Below are 23743 nucleotides of genomic sequence, written 5' to 3'. Positions count from 1 at the left end.
CGAGGCCGGCCACCCGGTGCCGCCGCGCGCCATCTCCGGCGATGACGACCAAGGCCGCCACCTCCTCAACCACCGGCACTCGCCCCGCCGCCCGCCGGCGTTCGCCTCCGTCGCACCGCCCGAGGCCGGCGCCGCCATCCGCCGCCACCGCAACGCCCCGCCCGGCCGGTCCCTCTCTCCGGCGACCACGTTCCCGCCAGCCGTCTTCTTCTCCGGCGACGGCGATCCTCGGTCCGCATGCACTGCTACAGTGATCCGGATCTAGATCTAAGAGATCCACCCGGTTGACTTTCCCCCGAAACCCTAGATATTTTGCATTTTCATCATGCTATAACTCCGCATCCGTAGCTCCGTTTTGGGCGTGTAGAATATCAAAATGTTCGTCTCAGAGAGCACATCATTTCATCTCATTGCATCATTTTCATTTGAGCTCATCTTGATGCCCGAAATGCTGTTGGAAGAGAGTTATTTAAGATAATTGTCAGATCTGCTGCACCAAATAGCTATTTGTCATTTTTGCCATGATTAATGTGTGCATGATATGCTCCTGAGTTCTACATGAGTTTTGTTATATGCCATGCCATCTTTACAGAGGTGCTTACCAGGTATTTCTGTGATATGTGTGGTGACTAGCACAAACTTGCAAAGTAGTGCATTCGTTAGTGCTGATTTCAGGGACTTAGAATTTCACAAAGTCCTTGATGTGTTTTTATCAATATGTCATATGTTCATGTTGTTTCCTAGTGATCCATGCCTCTTTTGAGGATGATCAGTAAGGATGATTTGTTAATATTGTGGTTCTCTATCCATCCATGTCTTTGTTTGCATTTATGGAGCACCCTAGCTTGAGTCAATCGAGCTCTACTTTTGCTATTTCGTGATTCCTGGCAGATTGTCTACTTGTTAGCAATTTTGCCGAGGATGTTGTTGTTGATCCGTGCATACTATGTTGTTGTTCTTGCCATGGATAGCTTCTAAGATATGTATTCTTGTTGGGTGTATGCTTAGTTTGTCATGCCATGCTATGTAGTGAGTGCATCGAGCTCGTAGACATGCCTACTCGTTAACATATTTGCATGCTCCAGTTTTTCACTAAGTCTGAGATCTGATTATGTTTTTGCCATGTTCACACGCTTGCAATTGTATTTTCTTATCCCTTTTGGCTCAAGGTCACTAAGGGACTTTTGTTAAGTGCTTTGATTAGCTTCATGTCATGCCTTTCTTTACCATGTTAAGTTCCTGTAGCATATAGTTTTCTTGCTCCAAAGTGTGCTACCTGATCTGAAATTCCAGACTTGTATTAATTTCACTAAGTCTGAAATCTGTTATTATTTGCGTTTTTCCATGCTTGTTTGAACATGTTAATGGATGAATTGGCCGTAGCTCAGTGTTCATCTTTTGTCAAGCATCATGAGTGGATCCCTGCCATGTATTTTGTTGCCATGTTTGAGTCTTGTAGCATAATTATCTTGATGCATTTAGATGGCTACTTGTTGTTTATCGCAGACCGGTGCCATATTTGTTTTGCTTGTGATTTCCAAACCGTGCATCCGATTCCGGTGTTCTTTATATTGATTTCAACCGAAATCACCTCACCTTTCCAGTGGCACTCTTGGATTTCCATGTTGAGGCCAGGTTCAATCATTCCTTGTCAAATCTTGCATATGCATCACGCATCGCATCCCGCATAGCATACCATGTTTGCATCGTGTTGTTTGAGCTTTGCACGTGGTTGATTGTGTTCCTTTTGCTTGTTTGTCTTGTTTGGGTAGAGCCGGGAGATGAGTTCGCTAACGAGGAGCCCGTTGAGTTTGCTTTTGAGGATCCAGTCAACTCTGACAACTTTGCAGGCAAGATGATCATACCCTCGAAATCACTTCTATCTTTGCTTGCTAGATGCTCGCTCTATTTGTTATGCCTATGCTACGATGCCTACCACTTGCTTATCATGCCTCCCAAATTTCCATGTCAAACCTCTAACTCACCATGTCCTAGCAAACTGTTGATTGGCTATGCTACCGCTTTGCTCAGCCCCTCTTATAGCGTTGCTAGTTGCAGGTGAAGATTGGAGATCGTTCCTTGTTGGAACATTGCTTATTTGTTGGGATATCACTATATTATCTTGTTATCTTAATGCATCTATATACTTGGTAAATGGTGGAAGGCTCGGCCTTTTGCCTAGTGTTTTGTTCCACTCTTGCCGCCCTATTTTCCGTCATATTGGTGTTATGTTTCCGGATTTTGCGTTCCTTACGCGGTTGGGTGATAATGGGAACCCCTTGACAGTTCGCCTTGAATAAAACTCCTCCAGCAATGCCCAACCTTGGTTTTACCATTTGCCACCTAGCCTCTTTTTCCCTTGGGTTTCCGGAGCCCGAGGGTCATCTTATTTAAACCCCCCTGGGCCAGTGCTCCTTTGAGTGTTGGTCCGACTGAGCTGCCTGCGGGGCCACCTCGGGGAAACTTGAGGGTTGGTTTTACCCGTAGCTAGTCTCATCTGAGTGTGTCCTAAGAATGAGATATGTGCAGCTCCTATCAGGATTTGTCGGCACATTCGGGCGGTGTTGCTGGACTTGTTTTACCATTGTCGAAGTTGTCTTGTAGAACCGGGATACCGAGTCTGATCAGAATGTCTCGGGAGAAGGTATATCCTTCGTTGACCGTGAGAGCTTGTGATGGGCTAAGTTGGGACTCCCCTGCAGGGATTTGAACTTTCGAAAGCCGTGCCCGCGGTTATGGGCAGATGGGAATTTGTTAATGTCCGATTGTAGATAACATGAACCTTAAGTTAATTAAAATGAATCAACTGCGTGTGTTGCCGTGATGGTCTCTTCTCGGCGGAGTCCGGGAAGTGAACACGGTGTTGGAGTAATGATTGTCGTAGGTTGTTCTTTAGTTCTTCGTTCGTGCTTTGCCTTCTCTTCTCGCTCTCTTTTGCGAACAGGTTGGCCACCATATATGCTAGTCGCTTGCTGCAGCTCCACATATTACCTTGCCTTACCTATAAGCTTAAATAGTCTTGATCGCAAGGGTGCGATATTGCTGAGTCCCCGTGGCTCACATATTACTTTCAAACCAGATGCAGGGCCCGAGGACTCCGTTCCAGATGATGTGCTTGAGCTCAAGTGGGAGTTCGACGAAGACTCACGCCGTTACTATGTGTCTTTCCCTGATGATCAGTAGTGGTGCCCAGTTGGGGCGATCGGGACCGTGTCGCATGTTGGGGTTGATCTTTTATTTTGGTGTCGTAGTCGGACCATGAGTGTATTGGATGATTGTAATGCTATTTATGTACCTTGTGTGACGTGGCGAGTGTAATCCAACTATGTACCTTTCCCCTTATTATCTATTTATATGGGTTGTTGTGAAGATTACCTTACTTGCGACATTGCTTTCAATGCGGTTATGCCTCTAAGTCATGCTTCGACACGTAGGAGATATAGCCGCATCGAGGGCGTTACATTGTACCCCAATTGCGAAGATGGCAACACAAAGTTCGGTACCGTACTGGAATTGCTGCAGTGGAAGGCGGAGAATGTTGTGGCTGATGAAGGATTTGAGAAGCTACTGAAAATATTGAAGAAGAAGCTTCCAAAGGATAACGAATTGCCCGACAGTACATACGCAGCAAAGAAGGTCGTATGCCCTCTAGGATTGGAGGTGGAGAAGATACATGCATGCCCTAATGACCGCATCCTCTACCGCGGTGCATACAAGGATCTGAACACATGCCCGGTATGCGGTGCATTGCGGTATAAGATCAGACGAGATGACCCTGGTGATGTTGACGGCGAGCCCCCCAGGAAGAGGGTTCCTGCGAAGGTGATGTGGTATGCTCCTATAATACCACAGTTGAAACGTCTGTTCAGAAACGAAGAGCATGCCAAGTTGATGCGATGGCACAGTGAGGACCGTAAAAAAGACGAGAAGTTGAGAGCACCCGCTGACGGGTCGCAGTGGAGAAAAATTAAGAGAAAGTACTGGGATGAGTTTGCAAAGGACCTAAGGAACGTATGGTTTGCTTTAAGCGCGGATGGCATTAATCCTTTCGGGGAGCAGAGCAGCAATCACAGCACCTGGCACGTGACTCTATGTATGTATAACCTTCCTCTTTGGATGTGCATGAAGCGGAAGTTCATTATAATGTCAGTTCTCATCCAAGGCCTTAAGCAACCCGGCAATGACATTGATGTGTACCTAAGACCATTAGTTAAAGAATTTTTACAGCTGTGGAATGGAAACGGTGTACGTACGTGCCATGAGCACAGACAGGAGGAATTTAACCACACGACCTGTGGATACTATGTTTGAAAGTCCGTCCGTCACACGACATGTGAGCGGGGCTACTCTGACGAACAATATGAAATACGTAAATAATAACATTCACAATTTTATTTTATTACCATGATCTCGAGGACAATTTTATTTTATTACCAGAACCAGGACAGACGTCAATTTTAGTTTGCGACCCCGAACACGACGTCAAGTCCTCGAGATTACGGCACCAATGGCAGGAGCCATAGCAGGTAGCACGAGCAGAGTTCTTTTAGAAGAGAATCCCTCTTCGTTTCTCCGATTTTACACCCATGATGACGCCCAAGTGACTGGATTTTCCTCGAGATAATTTCCGTTCTGTAGCAATCATCTGGCGAATGTACGTGCATGCATGCTCTTCTGTCCACGTCGGTCGACCTGGTCGTCGTGCATGCATGGAATCTTATCTTCCGTCGACAGAAATGCCTTGGCATCGCGCACTTTCGGCGATATCGAGGCTGGCGGGCCATTTCAAATCTCGGCTGGTTCCAGTCGTGCCCCGGTCAAGACGCCGGTGCACCGCGCGCGTACGTACGTGAGGTGAGCCGTTCCATTCCAGCCCGGACGTCTGGCCCGATTGACCCAACCAACTGTTCACTTCACATCTGTCTCTTGTCCGCTCTCCGGCTAGCTAGACTCGTCGCCGTCGCCGAGGAGGTTTACACGTAGCAGTGGACATGGCCAGATGGGGTACAGCCAAGTATAGCCCGGCCGTGTGGCTCGATCGATAAACTAGTGACGTGTTTGGTTGTGCGCGCAACGATTTTATCTGTATTGCATGTGCGTCTTAGTTGGGCCTGATTGAGGAAGAACAAGCAAAAAAATCATCATCTGCACATCGTTTGATTGTCTGCATGTAGACTGCTTGCATTAGGGGAGCAATTTTGGCATCGTGTTTGATGTCCAGCATTGGCTGTGTTGGTGCAACTACATGATATTTAGTTGCATACAAAAGATATGATTAAGAGTTAACAATTATACATAACACATAGAGTTAAAGTACAGTGCTTTGGCGAGACTGTGGTGGACGGTGGCCGTGACGCCGGCGTTCGACATGATGAGCACGGGGGCCTTGGTTAGTTGTACCCCGTCTCCACTGGGGCGCAATGATCTACTTGCTAGCGTTGTCGTCAGGGAGAAAGTCCATTTGGGGGATGAATAGAATGACGCCGAGGCAGAGGACGGGCGAGGAAAAATACAGTGCCCCGGCGGCGTCAATGCAATAGGATGCAGGAAAGGAGGCCGAAAGAAATGACGCTGACGATAGTTTAATAGGACACAAGCGAGGAAGCCGAGAGGAATGATGCTGGAAATGAAGTCAATGTAGTAGGTCGTGAGAGACAAGGCCGGTAGGAACGATCCGACGGCCGCTTCGGTGTAGTAGGGCGTGGAAGAGGATCCGACGGCCGCTCCAGTGTAATAGAATTCCATATTGATCGGTAGCGTCTATCCAAACGCGTTGGCTGCATTGAGATGTTTTCATATCAGTACCGTCGCACTCCCATCCCGTGTAGTGGCAAGTGCTTGTTAATGCTACTGACATTCTGTTCCAGCTGACTTGGCTCGGCTCTTCAGCAGCCAGCGGACATGCATACGTACGAGCTGAAAGCGACGAGAAAGTTGAGGAGGCGATCGATCCACAGCACAACGAGAGAGAAACGGCAGACCAGAGCCAGAGGTTGCCTGGCTGCGCCACCCCGAACGACGCCAAGTCAAGATCATGGCACCACACCAATGGCATTGGCAGGAGCCATATAGTGCTCACGCGTTTCTCTTAGACGAGACCTCTCTTCCTTCTCCATTATTACACCGATGACAACGACGACGCCGGACTGAATTTTCATCTAGATTAACTCTGGTCCCGTCCGCAGAATTACCATGGCATCGCACCTTCAGCGATGTCGAGGCTGGCGGGCCATTTCAACCTTCGCTACGGTTGGTTCCAGCCAGCCAGTCCAGTCGTGCCCCGGTCAAGACGTGAAAAAGTGAGAGCCGTTCAGTTCCAGCCCGGGCGCGTGGCCCGATTGACCCAACCAATTGTTCACTTCACAGGCGTCAGCGTCGGCTAGCTAGCCTCGTCGCCGTCGCCGCCGTCGTCGTCTCCCAGGAGGTTTACGCGTAGCAGTGGAGCCAGCCAGCCAAGAGCCAACTAGCTGCCCGAACTCTGAAGCGGTGCCCTCTGTCTGCCGTTGGTTTACTAGTTCGTGATGAAAAGTACGGCACACTGGTAAACAATGGGCTTCAGAGCACTACTTTTTTTTGAGTAATGCTTCAGAGCACTGTACTGGAGTACTTGCCTGGTGCAGCAGAGTGGACTGTCTTCCATTTCTTTTTCTTTTTCTTTTTCTAAAGCCAAGCGAGGAGTGTTCAAACTCCACCTAGCACTAGAACCGCAAAGTCAACACTGGGGCACAGGGCAGATATGTCCAGAATAGCTACTGTAAAATATAATAACACGGTTAACACCATACCGTGACGGCCTGACCATCTTTCTTTTTGAGAACAGAGGTTTTGAAGAAATAATAGGGGCAGGCTTGGCCTACTAGTTCAGTGTCATGGAGCTGAACTGAACACCTATACCTGTGTTTCACTCTGCAATGCAGCTTATCTTTCTCCATGTTGGTTCACGTCTGCTGTCCAATCCTGAATCCCGTTTCTGGGACAGCTTATTGTGTACTTTTTCTCACATAAATTGTTACTGTATGAATCATGCATGCATGCAGTACGCTAAACTACATCAAGCTCGACTCAACGAGATCAAACCAGTCGCCAAGAATGTGACCGGAAAAAGGGTACAGTTTTGGCCTTAGGTAAATATAAGCAGTCAGTTGAATCTACCATCCTCGGCGCTGCGTCACCGATCAAACAATTCTGCTCTCCCCCGGCGTACGCACGCGGCGCCCCTCTCGCATGGCTGTGTCGATCTGAATAGAATTCCATGCCGACCGCGACGTCTCCCCGAACACTTTCAGATGTTTTCATACACGACCTACTCGACAAGGTCTCGTTCCGTACAGTACCTGCTGATGTCACTGACATACTACTACTATTCTGTTCCAGCTGACTTGTCTCGAAACGACCTCGACTATGCATATGCATGCAGGAGCCAGATGAGCTAGCCAGCAGCGCTCACGTGTTCAACGTCTGGACGGCAGCTCCGTTCCTTCATTTCTGCAGAGCACCATGGCTTGTATTATCATCGCCGGGCTGCATTTTCTCCTAGATGAGTTCCATGCACCCAACCGAGAAGTCCGTAGCAACCAGCAACCAGCCGAGGACTGTTCGGGATCTGTCGACCGAGTCGCCGTCCATCCGTGGAATCTTCCGCCCCCAAAATTACCATGACATCGCGCCTCGAGGACAGTCGCGCTTCGCCCCGTTCCAAATTCCAAAGCCGCGCGGGTCACCAGTACCGCTTTCGTCCATGGCGGCGCGTCTAGTCGATCTAGTAGGTAGACGATGATGGAATCCAACCGGACATGCATATGACTGAGAACGGCAGTAGCCACTGGATTTGCTTGTCATGCACAGGTCAGACACAAGTATCATGCGTGAAGCTGTTTCGATCTAGTAGTAGAATAGAATTCCATGTCGATCATCGGTAGTACGTCAATCCGAACGCGTTGGTTGCGTTCAGATGTTTTCATATCAGCACTGTCGCACTCCCATCCCATATTCCCATGTAGTGGTAGGTAGTACGTCGTACGAGTGCTTGTTAATGCCACTGACAGTCTGTTCCAGCTGACCTTGGCTCGATCCTTCAGCAGCCAGCGGACGTGCATGCGTACGTAGGAGCTGAAAGCGATGAGAGAGTTGAGGCGGCGATGGATCCACAACGCAACGAGAGAGAAACGGCAGCGACCGAGCACAGGTTGGCTCTTGGAACCAATGTCCTAAAAAACAGGATCATGGCACCAATGGCATTCAACTTTTACGTCGATGAGGCCGTTCTGTGGTGGTATAGTATACTAGCACTAGTATGACTGTACCCCTGTACGGGGTCATGTTATGCTCCCTCCGCGTCGATCGACCTGCTCGTTCGTCGTCCATGCATGGAATCTTCTCTTCTTCTGTCGACAGAATTGTCATGGCAGTGTGGCACCGCACCTTGGGCGATGTCGAGGCTGGCGGGCCATTTCAACCCTCGGTACGGTTGGTTCCAGCCACGGCCAGTCAGTTCAGTCGTGCCCCGGTCAAGACGCCGGTGCACCGCGCGCGCCCGGCCGTACGTCAAGTCAGTGGCGGAGCCAGAACTTTTGTGGAGCCTGGGCAAGTTAAGCCTAAATGTATAATCTATAAATTAAAAATCGGGTATTCGGATACAGATCATATAGTATATCACCAAATTTCTGAATGACAAATCCACATTATAATGAAGTGAAAACATAAATATAATAATCACAGAAAATGTAATTTTAAAGTGAACTTAATATATAAAATATCAATATCTATTTCATAGACCAAATAAAGTTCAAACTTGACAACAAAAGATAAATAACTAGCCTTGCATAGAGGCAAACTCGCAATTGTCAACAAAATTAAAGGTATCCATACCTAGATGTCACCAGGTGTGATCTTGCAACTCCTTCCACCACAGTCAAAAGAATCACTCATTTGTTCATTTTTGCCAAAACAAAGACATACAATCACCCTTGCGTAGAGGCAAACTCGTCATGTTGCCAAAGTCCTAGAAGGCACTACAAGATAGAAAATGAATTTTTAATTAAGTTGTGAGATGTGAATATATTAAAACTTGAAAGCTTGCAAGAATAGAGATGGCCAGATGGAACATAGGGACAGTGCACTAAAGAAAATCACGCGGCAAATACCCTTTCCGGGACCTCATCGCAGTAAATGTTTGAATAATATCCTTATCATCAACTGAGTTCAATAACTCCTGTTTGGTCTAACATATCATCAAGTCATTGAACCATTCATTATTTCCGATTGGCAATGTTAGGCGGTAGTTGTGCCTCAACTTCTATTTCCGGTTGCACACCATTCGCTTTTTCAGTGCTTGCTCTATTCACCAAAAACCTCCTCATCTTTGAAATTTAATGATAAAATTTGAAGTTAGTTGTCACACAAGTAAATAAGAAAATGAGCTACAATAAGTAACAATAGTACGATCTTTACAAAAAAATAACGATAGTACAGAACTACTTACACATAAACTACATGTACTGTATCAAAATTCCTTAAAGCCGTCAACGAAGTACTTCCTAAATTTAAGCCCTAAATCTATTGGTTCATTGCAGACTGCCAAATGACTTTTCAGATTTAAAGAAATCAACAAACAGATTAATATCAAAACTGTTTCCGGAGGCATGTGGTAGTACTACAGAACTAATTAACACTAACTAACAGGATAGCACAGAGGAGCGCAGAGCTGCTGCTGTTTTGTGATTCTACATGAGAGGTCTTGGTTGTGCTTCAATCCCTAGTCTTGACCAGTTATTCAGAGATGACTAGATGAGGGATCCCTAGCACCTAGCCCTAATTTCCATGGAGAATTCTTAGCCAAGGAACTGTGCCAAAGATGAGATCATGAGAGGAAGGAGTAGGCTTGCTTGGGCGCAGGACGTCCGCTCGCCGCGGCCCCGTCTCGCCGTCTAGGGCAGTAGGGCTCTAGGCTAACCGCCGCCCCTGTCGCCCAGTCCCTGCGCTCGGCGCCTGTGAGAAACGAAGAGACAGGAGCGATCGATCCAACCATGTCGTACTTTTTTAAGAACAAACCACACCGTACATATGTTTTTTTTAGACACACCGTACGTACGTGCATTCCCTCGGGTCATGAACTGTTGGCTGGGCTGCGGTTCTCGTATGGTTACCTGTTGGGCTGTGAACCATTGAGAAACGAAGGCCCAAATTATTTTTGCCCAGGTAAAGCAAGCTACCGAACAGCTTTAGGCCTTTGTTAATCGATCCAGCGCTGTTGTCGGGGAGCCAGCGAGCCCGGGCAAGTGCCCAGGGTCGCCGGGCGGTGCCTCCGCCACTGCGTCAAGTGAGCCGTTCCATTCCAGCCAACCAACTGTTCACTTCACATGCGTCAACCTCCTGAGACAACGACCTCGTCGGCCGTCGCCGTCGTCGTCTCAGGAGGTTTACACGTAGTACCGGTGAAGATGGGGTACAGCCAAGAGGCCACTAGCTGTCTGGACTCTGAAGTGGCAACCTTTGTCTGAGGTGCACACCTTCCGTGTAGATCTGCCGTTGGTCTACTAGTTCACTCAAAAGTACGCCATACTGGTAAAATATGGACTTCAGTGTATATTTAAGCAGAGTGAACTGTCTTGTTTTAAAAAAAATCCAAATCAACTGTGACGCGTGTTCAAGTTCCACTTAGTACCACAGCCGCAAAGTCACCACTGGGGCAAGGAGAAATTGACTTGACCACCGTCTCTCATACATCAATATGTTTAGATTTAACCATGCAGAAGAGTTGCATGGAAATCCACTACAAGAAGAAAAAGGAATGACATGTCGTCATGGAATTCTAACCCGAGAGCACGGTGATCCGTAAACGCGAGACACGACCAAACTCAGCCTAAACTGGAGCAAAAGTACACCACGAAGCAAGAAACATCCGCTATAAGGGCATCACCAGAGAAACCCGCAAATTTCCTTTCATATCTGTCCACGGACATAGATGAAGGAGAACGACAAACCGGATGAAATTCAAGCAACAAACCGGATGAAATTCAAGCAAACACGACCGAATTTCGTAAAAACACGGCGAATTTTATTACATTTTGAATATTTAGAAAAAATTAAGACCCACCCCTAAACCTATCCTACGACGGCGATGCTCAGCGTCCAGGCCCGTCTCATCTTCCATTCGCCGTCTTCATGAGCACCGGCGATAAGATCGATGAAGTGAAGATAAAGTCTCCGGCGAGAAAGAGTAGAACACGGAAGACAGACCGGCCCATATGGGAAAAAGGCACCGCCGCCTCCCATGGCCTACTCATCCTCGGAGGAGTCCGCGACCTGTCCGTCGCCGGTGGACGTGAGGTCCACGATGAAAATGATGACGCCGGCGTTGTCTTCGTCCCACCGGGCCAGCTAATGGTTTGTCGGCAGCGTGTAGGAGACGTAGCTGGCGTTGTTCTCTTCTGTGATCGCGTGCAGTTGTGCCTCTGCGACAGTTGCTTCCTGACGAGCGACGGATTGAGCGTGGACAACATCATAGATGTCACGCTACTCCGCCACGAAGTTGGGGTTCGCCGCGGCCATGGCCGCCACGGCCTCCTCGCTTGTGCGCTCATCGTAGATGTGACCCTCTGCCATCCTGTGCTGCTCCAGGAGGAGCAGGCTGTACCGCTGTTCGTCCTGCGCCTGCTGGAACGGCAATAGAGGCGCCAGCGCAAGCTGCACCTCCGCAATGGCAGCATTGAAGTGCATCTGCGCCTGCTCCATGGTGAAGCCGGCATGCACAGGAGGCGCGGGAGCTGGGGCGGAGTTGTCTCCATCGTGGTGTCGTCCTCATCGACAGAAACCTCGGGCGAGTTGGCCGGCAAGCCGGCCTCGATCCACCTGGCACGACGACTATGCTAGGTGGCGGCAAGGGCGGCCACCGCGTGCTTCATCTCCGGCAACAGAATGTCCCACAATACTTTTCCGCTTGTCTTGTGGTGTGGAGTTAACCGGGTGTGGCCGCCTTTATATAACGGATTCCTGTGAGGCGAGCCATCCGGGTGCGTCAATGCGCAGCGTCGAAGTGGGTTTTTCGGCTGGCGAGCCAGCTTAATGGAGGCAGACGGACAGACAACGACATTGAACGGGCGTGGTAGATATTTGTCTCGTCCGTCCAATTACGCTTCTCCGGCATTGAACAGGCGCGAACACCGAAGACACATTGCGGGCGACGCCTTCGACCGGTGCGCCGCTTCAATGGCGGAGGCAGTGAGATGTCGTGTCCGCGCTGAGCCGTTGTCAATGTTGAGCGGCGTTGTACATCGACATGAATGCGTGCAACTGGCGTCAAGCGGGAGGATAGAGGAGTTTTTGGTAGGCCAGGGCGGTGAGAAGCAAATTTGGAATCGGTCCGGAGTCCGTAAACCTTCCTCACATTTGTCTCTAGTTTACGGGAGAAATCGCATCTAGACCGCTCAGTATCGTGCAAAATAGGTGATAGAGGAGGAAGGACGTACAAAAAAGTGAGTACCTAGAACTCATCTAGATGAGACGTAATTTGGTCTCATTCACCTAAAAAACAAGAATGGATACAACCCATGTCAGTACACACGCATCTTATAACATCACATTCAATGGCTATAAAAGATGAATAAGACCAAATTAAATCTCATCTAGATGAGTTCTAGCAAAATTGTACGGGTGAGGAAGCTCACCACGACCGACAACCTGAAGTAGAGACTTTGCACCATTTGAAAAAGAGACTGAGCCCACGAAGGTGCACACAACGCCACAAACCAAAGCCTCTGGCAGTAAGCACCTAAAGAGCAAGTATCATATCCCACCACCGGTTGAAGATGAGCCATCGGGAATTCGGGAGGCGGATGCGCCAAATCCGATGAAACCATGGCCAGATTTGTGAGAAGGGCCGAGATGAAGGGGTGGATGACGAGAGCTGCGAGGAGCCGAGGAACAGACTGTGTTTTCTCACTTAAAATGTACTCCACTACTGTATGAATCATGCTCATGCATGTAGTACGCTGAAGTACACCAAGCTCATCTCAACGAGATCAAATCTACCATCCTCTGTGCTGCGTCACCTCCAGCTAGGCAAACAGACAAAAGGCAGCAGTGTACACAAGATCAAACAGTTTTGATCTAGCCCCTCTCGCATGGCTGTGTGGATCGACCGGGATAGAATTCCATGCCGATCGTGACGTCCTCCCGTCGTTCCCGAGCACGTCCAGATGTTTCCATGCAAGACCTGCTCGGAAAGGTCTCGCTCCGTACAGCAGCTGTTGCTGTTGATGGCTCGAAACGACCTGGATTCTGCACGAGCCTGGACGGAAATGGAGCTCCGGCCGTTCCTTCATTTCTGCTGAGAACCATGGCTTGCATCGTCGGGCTGAATTTCCTCCTAGATGAGTTCCATGCACCCAACCGAGAATTCCGTTTGGCACTAGGGCATACTAGCAACCAGCAACCAGCCGAGGACTGTTCGGGATCTGTCGACCGGGTCGCCGCCCAGCCGTGGAATCTTCCGCCCCCAAAATTACCATGACATCGCGCCTCGAGGAGAGTCGCGCTTGGCTCCGTTCCAAAATTCAGAGCCGCGCGGGCCACCAGTACAGCTTTCGTCCATGGCGGCCCGTGTGGTCTGACTGACTCGCTGACCCAGCTGTTCGCTTCACAGCCGTCAGCGTCAGAGAAGGGTCTTCGTCGTCTTCTTCTTCGTACACGTAGCTGCGAGGATGTGTACGTGGTACGGGCCAGCAAGCAACTCTGTCTGCAGTGCCGCGTACTGCCATTTTTTGTCCATTTGCCTTGCTTGGATTGGACCAGACACCAGAGACTGACTTCCTAGCACGTACTCAGTGAATGTGGTTTTTACCAAGGTCAATCCGTTCTTGCCTGATGAGTGGATCGAGCTTCATGCACTAATCAATCAATCAATCAATCAGCTGGTCGCACGTAGGCTCAAGCTAGCCGTTGGAAAGAGAAACCAGACCTCCCCTTCACCGCTTCAATGTGTATAATATATCCCCAAACAGTACGGAGTGGACTATAATCCCAATCTCAGATCATATTATACACATTTAGATATGATTCGTGGCAAGCAACTATAAAATGTACTTGGCCATAGGGTTAAAAGAAGTATCTTAACAGAGTGGATCATCAAATCGTATCCTGATCCCATCAAGTCAATATGTTCTTTTACTTTCTCCCGCAAATAAAAATAAAAATGTTCTTTTACTTTTTTTTAGATAACAGGCATATTGCCTGGCCTTAGACTGAAAATTCAACAAACCAGCCAAATCAGGAAAATTAGCGTAAACAGGAATATGAAATGAATGAGCTAGCAAGTGCGATTACAGCGCATGTAGCGCAATCGGACAGGGGCGGCGCAGCGCCCAAACTACTCAACTACGAAGACCGCGAAATCAAGCCACCAGTGGATGCCGATCAGGGACGCAGGGACGCAACAGAGCACCTCGAACACCTAAAAACCCCTCAAACACCTCACAGCCAACCAAGAAGCAGAACGCCAACCTTACTATTGCACGTCACCCGCTTGCGCCGTGGCCCGAAGCCTTGGAGCCTTGTCACAGAGGTTGCTGCATATGCGTTCAATGTGTGGCTTGTCTTTCCAACTGCTCAACACATTCCATAGCCGGAAGAAAGAGATGATTTTGTGTGTAATGTCAGGGGGATAGTGAAAACATAAACCCTAAAAAGGGGCTTTGTTTCTAGAAGTCCATGAAGACAACACAATAGCCCCCAAAACGATCTCTACGCTTCGTTCCTCGCGACAAGCGGAGGAAATCACCAAAACCAGACAACACTCAGTTATAGCCGCATGCTTCTCTAACTATGCTTCAAACAAATTGTTGTATTTTCTTCGAACATCATTCGTGTAGTTTTTCTCTTCACAACTTCTTGTATTTTGCATGTGATCTCGATTAACGAGGCGAAGGAAAATCTTACCGTGATTCAAAGAGTAATTTCCCATGACGGCATCATGAACCACACATTCCACAATGTTAAAAAGCAGCCTATTATGACAATTACCATCAAACAACAAAAATGACGTTTGAAGCTTACAAGTTTAGAGCAATCAAAATTAGATGAGACCTTAAAAAATAAAACTAAACAAAAGATGCATGTGAGAGAGGGGTTGGACATGCAAATCCGAAGTAGAGGATGAAAACGGGAGAGTGAAACTGCAGCTAGGCCTAGTGGAGTGGGAAAAAGAGTCGGGAAATGGGAAGCAAACATATATCAAGCTCAAACCAGACATCAAGTCAAAAATAGGTAGTTGTGATACCAATTCAGACAGTAGTTGATGCACGAAAACCGAAAGGCGGGTCACAATATCTTTCCAAAGAATCGAGTCAAGGCGATGAGGGTTATTCAACATGACTTAGTCCTAATGGAGTGGGGAAAAAGAGTCGGAAACATGAAGCAAACATTTCAAGCTCATACTAGACATCAACTCGAAAGTAGGTAGCATCGCGAGACCCAATGCGAACCGTAGTCTAGGCACGAAAACCTAGAAGGTGAATCATAATATCTTTCCAAACAATTGAGTCAAGGCAAGAAGGGTTATCCAAGGCGATGCTGCAAGGTCTTGTGGAGTGGGGGAAAGCATGGAAACGGGGGGCAAACATCTCAATCTTGAACCAGAAATTGAGTCAAAAGCAGGTAGAATTGCAAGATTCAATCCGAAGCATAGTCTAGGCGTGAAAACCCGGTAGGTGGGTCATAATATCGTCCCAAACAATCGAGTCAAGGTGAGACTGCAATTGGGCGTAATAGTGGGAAAAAGGAGCAGGGAAATGGGGAGCGAGGGTTGCAAGTTTGAACCAGACATCAGGATTAAAGTAGTCAGCGTTGCAAGACCCAATACAAACCAAAGTCTAGGCACGGAAACCCTGTTTGACCGGTGTAATATCTTTCTAAACAATTGAGCAAAGGCAATGAGGGTTCTCCAAAGCGAAGATGCAGTTAGCCCTACTTGAGCGCGGAAAGGAGCCGGAAAATTGAAAGCAAATGTATGATGCTCAAATTAATATCAAGCCAAAAGGAGGTAGCATTATGAGATCCAGTTTGAAACGTAGATGAGTTGTGAAAACCGAGATGCTGGTCACAGTATCTTTCAAAACAATCGAGTCAAGTTGACGAGGGTTCTCCAAAGCTATATTAACGTTAGGCCTAGTGAAGTGGGAAAAAAGAACGGAAAATGGGAAGCAAACGTTTCAAGCTCAAACGAGACATCAAGCCAAAAGTAGGTAACATTGTGGGACTCAATGCGAACCATAGTTGAGGTACATAATCCGAGAAGGCGGGTCATGATATATTTCTAAACATTCGAGTCAAGGCAACAAGAGTACTCCAAGGTGACTTTGCAATTCAACCTAGTGGACTGGGGAAAAGAGACGGGAAACCGGAAGTAAACGTATCATGGCTTGAAGCACATATCAAGCCCAGAGGAGGTAGCGTTAAGGGATCCAGTGTGAAACGTCATTGATATGTGAAATATCGGAAGACATGTCATAATACATTTACAAAACTCTAGTCAAGGCAATGAGGGTACAAAATACCACGATTTCTATGCAATCCATAACCCGAGCTAAACCAAGATTCCCAAGGCGTGCAGTGTGAGTGGTGAAGGCAATGTTATGAGTTTCAAGATGAAGGCAATGTTACGAGCTTCAAGATGAAGGCAAAGCCCTCTTTGGAAAGGAGGGGCGGTAACTTCATCCCAAACACTTTTGCATTGACCCCCTTGTCAAAAAGAGAACTTTGCATTGACCACCTTGTCAAAAAGAGAACTTTGCATTGACCCCCTTGTAAAAATGAGAACTTTGGAAAGGAGGGGCGGTAACTTCATCCCAAACACTTTTGCATTGACCCCCTTGTCAAAAAGAGAACTTTGCATTGACCCCCTTGTAAAGAAAAGAACTTTGTATTGACTCCATGGACATTGCCTTCCCCGACACCACGTAAACAATACATAATGCAAGCACAGACAGATATATTCACAGACAGTTCTATCTTTTCATTGTTGTAATAGGGCATAACAAATTTGAACCTTTTGCTTTGCGCATTGTTGACCCTCAAACGAGCTCTTAATGGTATACTGTTATTGTAGAGGCCAAATGTACATCTTCTCTTCTCAATCTACTGAGCAACTTATGACCCGACGACCCGCTACACGAAAGAAACAGTTGAAGTTTATTGCATAATTGTATGCTTCGCAACACACCCTTCTCCACTATACTAGATTTTCCTTTAGAAATTATAGGACCTTGTAAACTCTCGTGTCCGACTAATCGGACAGTGCCAAAATGTCTTACCAGTGGACCGGGTGAGAGCTGGCAGGAATGTTTGTAGAATAAATAAATTAATCTGACTTAATTAACAGCTTAATATAACTTGTATTATAGAATGCTGACAAGGCGACGTGGTGCAGAAAGTAGAACATACTACTATACAAGCTCTCAAGTATTATGCCTTTTGCTTGTATATCTATTCTGTATGTACTTTTTTTAAAGAAATATTCAGCATGCAATGGATAATTTTTTGCTTATTCTTCCACCATGGCCCACACATACGTCATGATGCGCAGGTCCATACGTGCCGCAGTTGTATGGCCGCCATCTCGTCTTGATGGCTTCTCGTTGGCAAGCCAAAGTGGCGTCATCATGTCGCTCATGTACCTTAATTCTTGCACGTATCTCATGTCACCTCTCCACTTGCGAAAACCGTTTTTTGCACAGCTTATTATTGTATATATTCCCACCTGACCATTTAAGACAGTATATTTATTTATTATTGTTAAGAAGCATGAATGCATCCACCAACCTCTGTTTTGTCGCCCGAACAAAACTGTCTCTGCCATCCCACTTGCATTTATCTTGGAGCTTATCTTTTTTCGACAATCAGCAAAGGTTGGAGCATCAAACTCCTGAAATAATTGTAGAGAATTCTGAAGATGATGGTACTAGTACTGCTAAAAGACGTTCATCATGGGTACTTATTTTTTTTTAGGGGGTTCATCATGGGTACTTCAGTACTTGTGTAGTGGAGTCTAGCAAGTATGTGATGCCACGTCAAAGCTGGTCTAAAGAGAATGAAATGCATGCCTCCACTATTTCTTTTTTCTTTTTTGAGATGATCCACTGAATTCTTTGGTGTGCGAATGCAACGCACGCACGCGCGACCCGTGGAAGGGGCGAGACACGCACGCTTCGAGGTGAATCTTGCGGCGTGCAGTCAGAGACACAGTGGAATGGAGCGCGCGCATCACGCATGAGTGGCCGGAGCGTCGTGTCTCGTCGAGTCGAGGTGTCGTGCATCCGCCGGGGTTTCGACCGGCTCCGGTCGCCGATCACGAGGCAGGCATGCCGGAGGTTGCTTTGACCTCGTTTTCCCTTCTGCTCCGAGGCGATGGCACCGTCCACCGACCCATCCGTCCCATGCGATCCATCTGCGATTGGTCTCGCCGTAATCTCCTGGCCTTGCTGTAAAGCTGCTCAGTTCAGGCGGGTACACACGCTCGGATGGGGTGATTTTGGCTGTCAGCGTGGCCTCCCGTCACCGTCCGACCGGTCGCCAACAGTGAAGGACGGTCGGAGGTGCGTCGCGTCGCGTGAGAACGCGGAGCAGAAACCGGTGCGACGGGGACGGGACAGCGCGAGGGACAAGCCCGGGCTTGGAGTCGCCCGGACCCGTCCCCGTCCGCCGGGAGGCCCCTCCACACCGCGTGCCCCAACCCGGTTCCGCACAAAAGGCGGCACCCCACCCGGCCGGGGCAGAGCACATCATCAGGCAGCAGTCCATCCAGTCCGGCAGCACCTCCACCGCCATCAGCTAGCCAGGATAGGACGCAGTACGCGCCCGGCTCGCCGAAACCGCGCCGAGCTTTCTCATCCCGCTGCGCTCCGTCCACGCCGCGATCGCCTCCCTTCCCTTTCCCCCGTCCACCTCCCGGAATTCGGCACGTTCACACCGCCCCTCGCCACCAGTACAAAACACGGGCCAGCCTTCCTTGCACGCCTACTCCCCAGCTCTCCCCTGCTCTGCTCTTCCCCTGAGACGGACGGCACAGGCACCGCTCCTTCCCTGTCGTCCCGTGGCACGCCGGCGCCGGCGCGTGAACCGAGCCCCTCTCGTCCGCCACCGCGGCAGCTCACCGGAGAACGCGCCTGCCGGGCGGGACACGCGGAGGCGCCGAGAGATGAGCTGCCTGGGGTGGCTCAAGAAGAGGAAGGGGTCCGGGAGCGGGAGGCGGGGCTCCTCGGCCTCGGCCCCGGCCACCACGATGACGACCATGACCAACACCACGACCACGACGACCACCACCGGGTCGGCGGTGAGCACGAGCCGGTCGGACGACTCCGGGGCGGGGCGGCCCACCAGCAAGTCCACGGGCTCCGCCTCCTCGCAGCGGAGCATCTCCTCGCTCTACGAGGAGCGGGGCCACGGCCAGCTGCGGGCCTTCGAGTACGACGAGCTCCGGGCCGCCACCAACGACTTCGGCCGCGCGCAGAAGCTCGGCGAGGGCGGCTTCGGCGGCGTCTACAAGGGCTTCGTCCGCCCGCTCGACCCCCGGGCCGACCGCATCGCCGTCGCCGTCAAGCGCCTCAACACGCGCGGCCTCCAGGTACGCACGCACGTTCCCTCTACCATCCACCCATGCCGCCATGGCGCCATCTACGAGCGAATTGCGTAGTTTCCTATTCTGCTCTGCTCCCCGCGTGATTCAGCATCCAATTATTTACGCAAACCCAGTTTCGTCAGAGTTTTGGGGGGATCAGAATGTGACTAAATAAATCTAAAGAAATTTGCTCCGGACAAAGAAGCATCCCACTTATTTTGAGAATTTGCTTCCGATCAAAATTAGTTTTTTGAGAATTTGCACAAAAAATTTCATCTTGGCACCGCTCAATGGCCGATGTCCTATTGGTGACGACCAGAAAATGTAGGCAGAGAGCTTCCAGTGAACTCGGCCACTTTTTCAACCCAAAAATTTGTATTTATGTGCACGCGTAGTGTGTGCTCTTGCCAAATTTGACCAAGTGTTCCACCATGCGCACCGAGTCGCCGACTAGAAGTGCAAGGGATTATTAACAGATTCATGGAAAATCTGTTGAAGTGTGGTTGATCCATAGAAAGCAAAGGCACATTAGTCCTTTTTGAGCTGGCAGGGAAAGGAGGAGGCATTTCTGGGTTGCAAAGTCTTGAAATTGGTCTCTTTGACTACTATACTCGGAGGTTAGAGCTTATCTGCAATTTGTAGAAAGTTTGTTAGGAAAAGGCGAAAAAGGGAGGGGAAATGCAGGACTTTCAAGGATCAGATATTGACTATTATAGTCTAGGTTGATTTTGCAATTGGGGTGTAGCGGCCAGATTTACTAAATTTTATCAAAGAGTACTTCAATCATTTTGGAGCAGTTCAGCTCCTAGGGAACACATTGCTATGATTGAGTATATGATTAATGAGAACATACGCATGCTAGTATTTTATCCATCAAAAACCAAATGCTAACAAATGGTAGGATATAATATTTATCCTAACATTCTGGCATCTTGAACCCTGATATAATATTTTGTTTCAAATATATAGATAAGTATACTACTAATGCTGAGTTGAATAAACATTACAAGTAAACGGTGCCCCACTTTGTGTGGCACGCAGGAGAAATATGGAGCCCGGAAAAGGATGTATACCAACCTTGCATGTACGTTCAGCATTGCGGTATCCAATTTGCCCAATCAAAGGAGACAAACGGCCATAATGAAGTGTTCTTGAGGGCAAACCATTACGCTAATGTTGCTGTTCTTAGTTGACTACTATTCACTTTGAGACCAAATCCTGGTTCATGTACCTAGAAAAGAAAGGTCAGCTAGAAACCTAGAGTTTTCAATTCTTCGTGCCTATTTATCCATTGCTTGCTTACGAATAATCTGCTAGCAGCATAAGACTTCGTCCGGCACCATATTCTTATGTTTGCGTATTCAAATTTGATATTCTTCTACTGACTGAGCTACTGCTTCTTCCTTGACCGGTTGAAAAAGGGAATTTTTGCAAGGCACAAATTCGAATTGCTTAGTTTTCGATGTTTACTTCGCGTTGTAAGACTAGACTACTATTTAATGTCAGCGCCATGACTTTTTCTTAATTGCTCGTCAAATGAGCAGTCAGTTTTCAATGTTTTTATATATCAATATTTGTCAGTTCCTAATAGTTTCTACATATTTTTTGTCCTGCCAGGGACATAAGCAGTGGTTGGCAGAAGTACAGTTCCTTGGAGTTCTTGAGCACCCAAATCTTGTAAAGCTTCTCGGGTATTGTGCCGTTGATGGTGAAAGGGGAGCCCAAAGATTGCTGGTCTATGAGTACATGCCCAACAAGAGCCTGGAAGATCACTTGTTCAGCCGAACCCATCCTGCTCTCTCGTGGAACAGAAGGCTTCAGATTATCTTGGGTGCCGCTGAAGGATTGGCTTACCTCCATGAAGGGCTGGAACTTCAGGTATACTTCAGACATCATTGTTCACAATTAAAAAAACACATCATTGTTCAGCTGTTTGATAGTTCCTTCCAAAATTTCATTTACCATCTTGCAAAGAAATCCCCTTGGTAATTTTTGTGAGTGTCGCAACCCAACCGCAAGGCTGCACCAGTGGTGCCAAACAAAATCAAGGCAGCATCATCTTCAGAATCTGCCGTTTTCTTAGTATTCAGCCTTCAGAAATGGGTTGCTGTGCTGTCTAGTGTTTGAGCCGTGCATCCATGTATGATCTATAGCAAGAGATGATGGTAGGGGGTCAACGACACGCACTAGAATTTGCACCACCACGGGGGTGTGAGATTCCTGAAGTTCAGTCAAGGACCACAAAATCCTGAAGTTGAATAGGCTAAGAAAGCATGCTAGGAGAAGTCATGTTCAGTACCCCACCACTACGTGCCTGTGAGATTCCAGGCAGCCAACTTTGTTGGAACTTTCTGAAAGCGCAGTTCAACATTCGTCGGTGCTTCGACACGCAGCCAACGTATCCGATTTCCACTTGGTTTCTCCTAGCGGGGCTGTTGCATCAAGCGTTGTGGGTCTACTGAAGCATAAAGTAGTTAGTCAAGACTTCATATGGTTGGTGAGTATTGAGACATATCAGCTGTCAAGGGAAGGCTAGTAGTGATCATGACTTCAATTTTCTCAGGCCCTTCGTTAGTGTTCTTCAAGGTTTGTTTGGAACATTAGAAAAAGGGAAATCGCGCATCCACGACGGTTTCTCTAGGCTTGTAGTAGTATGCAGTACAGAATTATGTTCTTATATAGTAGTATCAGTTCTTTTTCATATTTATTATCTAATCTGAACTCCTCTGTTTTGCTAGGTGATCTACCGGGACTTCAAAGCGTCGAACGTGCTGCTGGACAAGGACTTCCAAGCAAAGCTATCAGACTTCGGGCTCGCGAGGGAGGGGCCAACAGAAGGGAACACTCACGTCTCAACTGCGGTACGTCGCAATCCTTCTGACCCAGATAGTATGAGAAAATCTCAAGTTTTACACAACCACATTTTGCATCAACCATCTGGCATTTCACTAAGATTCAGCTGGTCCACGGCTGCCATTAAGTGTTGCTGACCCGTGGTGGCACTTGCTCCCACGCATGTTGTTTGTTTGATGTGTACCTGATGACAAGCTTGTGCTCCCTTTGTCAATGGCGCCTCCCTTTTCTTCTGCATTTGACTCTCAATTTCTGAAATGGTTGCATCAACATTGTGTCAGCATGACATAGAACACACGTATTATTACGTCAAGCTTACAACTGCCAGCTGATATATGGCATGATTTTTTTTCTCCCCTAAACATTTTCTTTCATGTGGTGTTCAGGCTGTGGGGACGCACGGGTACGCGGCGCCGGAATACATCGAGAAGGGGCACCTGACGGCGAAGAGCGACGTGTGGGGCTTCGGGGTGGTGCTGTACGAGCTCCTGACGGGGCGGCGGTCCCTGGACAGGAACCGGCCGCAGGGGGAGCAGAAGCTGATCGAGTGGGTGGTCCAGTTCCCGCCGGACAGCCGCAACTTCCGCATGATCATGGACCCCAAGCTCCGCGGCGAGTACTCCTCCAAGGCGGCCCGGGAGATCGCCAAGCTCGCCCAGAGCTGCCTCCTCAAGAACCCCAAGGAGCGGCCCGCCATGAGCGAGATCGTCGAGGTGCTCAGGCGAGCCGTGCAGACCGAGGTGGCCTCTGTGCCAGTGGACAAGGCACCCATCGCCGGCAACGGGAAGAGGGTCAACGTGGCGCCGCCGTCGAGGAGGTGACTGATGTGCTGTCAAGGAGAGTTCCTTGTCCCTCCTTTTAGGCGAGGTTTGCGTATGGTATAGCTATGCGAACATGAGTTTAGATGATATGGGTTGTTGGATTCTTGATAGTGTTTTCTTTTCCCCCTTCTTTGGAGGCTCATTTGAGTGAAGAATCAGTTACTGTGGAATGCAAATTAACCAGCCAATACTACTTGAGTGGGAGTGGCAACCGTTACCTGTTGCTGTTGGAGGACTCAATGCAGCTCATATACTGTACCTGGATATCCCACTCTGAAGGTATGGAAAACTCCAATGCGTCCGTCCTTCCCGCGTCCAAAGTGGCCACTTCTCGCAGCGTCTTCTTCCTCACGTCGATGGCGAGGATCCATGCTCTGCGGCTCTCGGCCATTCCGTTGCCGGCATTTTCTTCGTGAAATTTCAGGTCAGGGTTCCTTTCAGCCCTGACCATGATGTAAAC

The 23743-nt window shown here is 48.5% G+C and overlaps 1 protein-coding gene across 1 annotated transcript; it reads left to right on the top strand.

Moving 5' to 3' along the window:
- Positions 1 to 18757: 18757 nt before the first annotated feature.
- LOC119302617 (probable serine/threonine-protein kinase PBL19) lies at positions 18758 to 23523 on the top strand. The gene is made up of 4 exons (XM_037579655.1): positions 18758 to 19615; positions 21227 to 21487; positions 22348 to 22470; positions 22849 to 23523. The coding sequence occupies exons 1-4, from the start codon at positions 19190 to 19192 to the stop codon at positions 23281 to 23283; spliced, it is 1245 nt and encodes a 414-aa protein (XP_037435552.1). The 5' UTR covers positions 18758 to 19189; the 3' UTR covers positions 23284 to 23523.
- The last annotated feature ends 220 nt before the right edge of the window (positions 23524 to 23743 follow it).

Source organism: Triticum dicoccoides, chromosome 5A, assembly GCF_002162155.2.
Source record: "Triticum dicoccoides isolate Atlit2015 ecotype Zavitan chromosome 5A, WEW_v2.0, whole genome shotgun sequence".
Taxonomy (NCBI): Eukaryota; Viridiplantae; Streptophyta; class Magnoliopsida; order Poales; family Poaceae; genus Triticum; species Triticum dicoccoides.
This window is presented reverse-complemented; position numbering and strand designations above follow the sequence as displayed.

Coding starts and splice junctions, on each gene's coding strand:
- LOC119302617 (XM_037579655.1), top strand. CDS start 19,190: ATGAGCTGCCTGGGGTGGCTCAAGAAGAGGAAGGGGTCCGGGAGCGGG. Junction 19,616..21,226: donor TCAACACGCGCGGCCTCCAG/GTACGCACGCAC, acceptor TTGTCCTGCCAG/GGACATAAGCAGTGGTTGGC. Junction 22,471..22,848: donor ACACTCACGTCTCAACTGCG/GTACGTCGCAAT, acceptor TGTGGTGTTCAG/GCTGTGGGGACGCACGGGTA.